Genomic DNA, 6,000 nt, shown 5'->3' on the forward strand with positions numbered 1-6,000 from the left:
ACTGTTTTGATTACTATAGTTTGTAATCAGGAAATGTGACGCCTCCAGCTTTGCCTTCTTTCTTTGGCTATTCAGGGTCTTTTGTGATACCAAGTTTTAGGATTGTTTTTTCTATTTCTGCGAAAAATGCCATAGGAATTTTGATAGAAATTGCATTGAATCTATATACGGCTTTGGGTTGTATGAATGTTTTAACCATATTAATTCTTCCAATCCATGAACATAGGATATCTTTCCATTTGTGTCTTCTTCAGTTTCTTTCATCAGAGTCTTACAGTTTTCAGCATACAGATCTTTCACCTCCTTAAATTTATTCCTAAGTATTTTATTGTTTTTGATGCCATTGTAAATGGGAATATATTTTTTACTTCTTTTTCAGATAGGTTGTCATTATTGTATAGAAACGCAACTGATTTCTGTATACTGATTTTGTATTCTACAACTTTACCAAATTTGTTGATTAATTCTAACAGTGTTTTGTTTGAGTCTTTAGGATTTTCTATACATGAGATCATATCATCTGTAAAACAAAGACACCTTTACTCCTTGCTTTCGGATTTGGACGCCTTTTATTTCTTTTTCTTGCCTGGATAGGACTTCCAGTACTATGTTGAATAGGAGTGGTGAGAGTGGGCACCCTTGTCTTATTCCTGATCTTAGAGGAAAAGCTTTCATCCTTTCACCACTGAGTATAATGTTAACTGTGGGCTTGTCGTACATGGCCTTTATTATGTTGAGGGACATGCCTCCTACAATCAGTTTGTTGAGAATTTTTATCACGAAAGGATGTTGTATTTTGTCAAATGCTTTTCCTGCATCTGTTGAGATGATCATATAATTTTTATCTTTCATTCTACTAATTGGTATATCACTTTTATAGATTTGCATATGTTGAGCCATCCTTGCATCCCAGGGATAAATCCCATTTGATCATGGTGTGTGATCCTTTTATTGTGCTGCTAAATTCAGGTTGCTAATATTGTGTTGAGAATCTTTGCATCTATATTCATTGGGAATATTGGCCTAGAGTTTTCCTTTCCTGTAGTGTACCTATCTGGCTTTGTTATCAGGGTAATGCTGGTCTTGTAAAAAGAGTTTGAAAGTGTTCTTTCCATTTCCATTTTTGGGGAAGAGTTTGAGAAGGACTGGTATTAATTCTTCTTTAAATGTTTGGTAGTATTCACCAGGGAAACCATCTGGTCCTGGGTTTTTCTCGTTGTTTGATGACTGATTCAATCTCCTTATTTGTTATTGATCCATTCAGATTTTCTATTTCTTCCTGATTCAGTCTTGGTAAGTTGCACATTTCTGAGGATTTACCCGTTTCTTCTAGGTTATCCAATTTGTTTGCACACAATTGTTCACAGTCATCTCTTATGATCCTGTGTATTTCTATGGTATCTGTTGTAATGTCTTCTTCATTCCTCATTTTATTTGAGTCTTCTTTCTTTTTCTTAGTCTAGCTAAAGGTTTGTCAATTTGTTTATTTTTTCAAAAAACATAAAAGCTCTTAGTTTCATTCATATTTTCTATTGTTTTTCTGGTCTCTTATTTCAATTATTTCTGCTCTGATCTTTGTCATTTTCTTCCTTCTGTGAACTTTGGGCTTAACTTGTCCTTCTTTTTCTAGTTCCTAGAGGTGTAAAGTTAGGTTATTTGAGATCTTTCTTTTTTCCTAAAGCATGCATTTATCGCTATAAACTTCCCTCTTAGAACTGCTTTTGCTACCTCCCACAAGTTTTGGTATGTTGTGCTTCATTTTCGTTTGTTTCAAGATATTTTTGGATTTTTCTTTTGGTTTCTTCTTTGACCCACTGGTTGTTCAGTAGCATGCTGTTTAATCTCCACAGTCTGTGAATTTTCCAGTTTTCCTCCTGCTATTGATTTCTAGTTTCATACCACTGCGGTCAGAAAATACACTTGGTATGATTTCAGTCTTCTTAAATTTGCCAAGACGTGTATTGTGGCCTGTCATATGACCTATCCTGGAGAATGTTCTGTGTGCCCTTGGCAAGGATGTTTGTTCTGCTGTTGGATGGAATGTTCTGTATGTCTACTCGGTCCATTTGGTCTAAAGGATAGTTTAAGTCCAGCGTTTCTTTGTTGATTTTCTGCCTGGATGATCTATCCATTGTTGAAAGCAGGATACTATCATTGTATTATTGCCTATTTCCCCCTTCAGCTCTGTCAGTATCTGCTTAATATATTTAGGTGTTCCGATGCTGGGTGCACATGTATTGTATTCACAATTATTACATCCTCTCGATGAACTGAAAGGGGTATAACTGATCTGGAACAGACCAGAATTCCACACACAAAGAGTTAACAGTGCTGCAAAGGTAAGCATACATATGAATGCCTCTTCTAACAGAGTATACTCCTTAATGGAAGAGTCAGAAATTAAAATCAAAACTACTATTAAAAATCCAGTTTATTTTTAAAAAGTCATTTGTAAATTGTAACACCAATCTGAGGAGATAAGGCTGAGTGGGACTTGATGGTAAATTAGGCATAAAGTTCTTCATTTCAATAGGACACAAAAACTATACACAGTATTCATACAAGTATTTTCTGCCCTAGAACATCATTATTTTAAGGCAGGGGTCAGCATACTTTCTATTTAAGGCCAGATATTAAATAAATGTTTTCAGCGTTGCAGGCCATTTGGTCTGTCACAGCTATTCAGCTCTGCTGTAGGAGTGCAAATGCAGCTTTGGATAACATGTGAGCAAACGGATATGGCCAGGACTGGCCCTGACTGTTCTAAAGCATCATGTCAGAAAAGGTCACTGGAGAGAAATCTTTTGGACTCAACTGCAGATTGTGGGTAAAGTGGTTTAACAGAAAGACTACACATCACTATAAACCATGTCCACAGAGTTTTGTGGTGGTTCTAGCAAACGCCCTAAGACCTGTCCTCCCTGCTATCTAACGAGTGTTATTTGCTATTTTTTGAACTAAAAGAACCCAAAGACCTCCAGTAGCAGAATCCTGACCTATTCTCTGAAATGGATTCTTCTGAAAACATAAAATAAGTTCTTTCAGAGTTTATTCTTCTAAGTTAGCTTCCTTACCGTGACAAACTACCAAAATAATTTTCATGATTAGTATGGTTAAAGATCATTTCAGAGGTTGCAATAAATACCTCAACCAGCACCACTTTCAGCTCTCATCAAGAGAAAAGATGCAAAGTCATAAGCAGAATTTGGCCAGTACTCAAAGGGACACTGTGTCTCATCCTTTCTTTAGACTTCACAGTGTGGAGCAAAGTCCACACCGTGTACACAGAGTAAGACACGCTCATGCCCCTCCTCAGTCTAACCTGCATCATCAAACAACAGTCAGGTCGCCTGACTGCACAACGGGTACACAGCCCCAGAATGGCAAAAACAAGGAAGGACTGGCCCTCCTTTTGGCATCTGGCCTATTCTTGTGTGAGTATTAAGAGGGTATGTGATGTGGGTAATGATGACTAACACTGTGCGGGCAGACCCAACCTTCCTGTCACACTACAGCACGCGGCCCTGCACAGCAGAGCCTCACCTACCCCCTAGCTTACCTTGCTTCTTCACTTGCTGCAGAAGAAGATCCTTCACGGCAGGCTCTTCTGCGAGGTCAGAGGGGACTTCCCCTTCACTGTTCACAACACCCACGCTGGCTCCATGGTTAATGAAATACCTGTGCAGACAAGATCCAGAATCAAGGTTCTCTCTCCAGTCTAACATCAGCTTACACTCCTATCCCTGGGGTTCAATGCAGAGCACGGCCTCTGTTCTGGAGTTTTTAATGTGGTCCCAGATAAGGTATTCCACTGCTAATTTCTAACTCCACTAGCCTTCGATAATTAGGATCAAAAGCTTCCCTATTTCTTGGTAAGAACAATGCCTACAAGCGGGATTTCCTTCACACTCATGTTCCTAACCCCCACCCTCTCATTCCCAGTGGACAGCAAGAGACTCTCTAAATATCACAAGGAAGACATGCAGCCCTAAAGCTCACCCACCATCCCTGGGGTCCAAACACAGGCTCCCAAAAGGACTTACTACACCTGTAATATTGAGAATGAGAGTTCCCAGAAGACATGTAAAGAAGTAATTCTCACAGAAACTTTCCCAATGCCACATTAAGAGTATATTAAGTAGTGTTGGGGCATGAAAACAGAAAAATAAAGGATGAATTAAAATTTTCATCAATCTGCCTAAATTACGCCTTCATAGAACTCTCCCTTCAACCAGCCATGTATATGAAATCTACACTCTAAGAAGAAACTAAATTACTGAGGAAACAAATTGTTCTATTCTAAATGATTAAATTCTATATTGAAATATAATACTTGATCCTAAAGAAAAAAGGTCTGACAATTTTAATACCTTACATAGATCCTTTTTGATTTTCAAAGTACTTTCACGTGAAATTATGTAATGAGTCTTAAACAATCTTATGAAGTAGGCAAGGTGGGTACTATTAGGGGGCAAATGGCAGAGGTTATGCCCCAGTCTTCTGAATTCAAGTCTAGTTCACCTTGGCACTAAATCAAGTTACTATTGGACCAGTGAGAATCCCAATTATGCTGGGAGCTCTATCAAATATAAGTATTTAAAGGAGAAAGAAAAACTTTAAATTAAACTTCAACGAATCAACAATTCAGTAAGCATGTACTGGTCCCCTCCTGTGTTTAAAGGTACCACATTTTAGACACTGCAGAAGATCTTAAGAGGATAATCAATGCATGGCCACTGTATTCAAGGAGGCAGAGGAGAATCAACAAAGATTACATCAAGACCACGTTTTTGCTTTCTCATTGCCTAGTACCTAGTATAAATAGAGCTTCAATAAATGTTTTTAACTTACAGATTGATTCCACATATATGAACTCATCTCATTTTCAGCTTTCTCCATCTTTCCCTCACAGACTCAGACAGAAACAAACTCTTTCTCCTCCAAGGCTAACCTGCTCCATGTGTTTTCTTAACTGTACTGAGGCCCGGTCCTCTGTCCATCTGTTGCCCCTCATTTCCCTAATCAAGAGCTCCTCTCTTTTGGTTTCTCCCCTTCACGACAAAGAGGACGTTCAACTACACCTCCCCAACCCTGAAAAATCAAAATGCAAATAATATACACAGTAAGCACTCGATAAATGCTTTCTGGATGGAACTGTACCCTCTGCTCCAATCAAACTCAATGCCTCACTGAACCCAGACACACCCCACTGTCGCCCAGTCTCTCCCACAGATTGAGTAGTTTCTCCCAACTGATGAAACACCCTCCCCTTCTCCTTTCCCTGCTAGAAACTTTTCATATCTTTCAAGGTCCACTGAAAATGCGTTTGCCTGTTCTCACCAACCACACGTTCCCTCTCCTTCCGTGAACTCAGTCCTCCCCAGCACTAAGTCCGCGCTCCTGTCGTGACACACGCGGGTCTCGATGCAGCTGCCCCACCAGGCTGGAAGCTACTTCAGGGCAACAGCTGTGCCCTTCTCATGGCTATCACTGCCATGAGGTCTGACGTGCTCTTTTCTCTCTTGGCAACCCACAAATACTACATGAAATAAATAAAACATCTTAGCCACTCTGCTCTGACATCCATTCCATTCTTTACTGGATCAGGCACAATGTCACTTGGGCACACAGGCTCCTGCTTTTTCCCTTTTCCGACAAGTTCTTAGACCCATGATCAGGAAGACTCATTTCTAGAAAGTAATCTGGTTCAGAAAGAGATTCTTCTTAAGTAAGGCTACCTTCCTAAACCATTTTAAGGTGAGGAGGAAACAGGAAAAACCTCTCTAGTTTCACACTTTTACCTGAACAAGAACCCATATCAACCTATGAGGTACGATTTTTTAAATTCGTTATTATTTTTTTTATCTTTCGCCGCACCGTGCAGCATGTGGGATCTTAGTTCCCTGACCAGGGATCAAACCTGGGTCCCCGGGGGCTTCCCTGGTGGCGCAGCGGTTGAGAGTCCACCTGCCGATGCAGGGGACACGGGTTCGTGCCCCG

General features: G+C 39.8%; 1 protein-coding gene across 9 annotated transcripts in view; it reads right to left on the reverse strand.

Annotated features, from left to right (window-relative positions):
- PPP1R12B (protein phosphatase 1 regulatory subunit 12B) overlaps positions 1–6,000 on the reverse strand; it is a 197,490-nt gene that overhangs the window by 134,934 nt on the left and 56,556 nt on the right. For all 9 annotated transcript variants that reach the window (XR_003794386.1, XR_003794387.1, XM_029228075.1 and 6 more), the window contains exon 3: positions 3,560–3,678. Coding sequence is in view for 7 of the 9 variants with exons in the window: in XM_029228075.1 (XP_029083908.1) it covers positions 3,560–3,678 (119 nt within the window). In the remaining 2 variants the exon portion in view is untranslated. The remainder of the gene's footprint in view (positions 1–3,559; positions 3,679–6,000) is intronic.

This window comes from Monodon monoceros, unplaced genomic scaffold, assembly GCF_005190385.1.
Source record: "Monodon monoceros isolate NGI ecotype Baffin Bay Population unplaced genomic scaffold, NGI_Narwhal_1 Super_Scaffold_18, whole genome shotgun sequence".
NCBI classification, from domain to species: Eukaryota; Metazoa; Chordata; class Mammalia; order Artiodactyla; family Monodontidae; genus Monodon; species Monodon monoceros.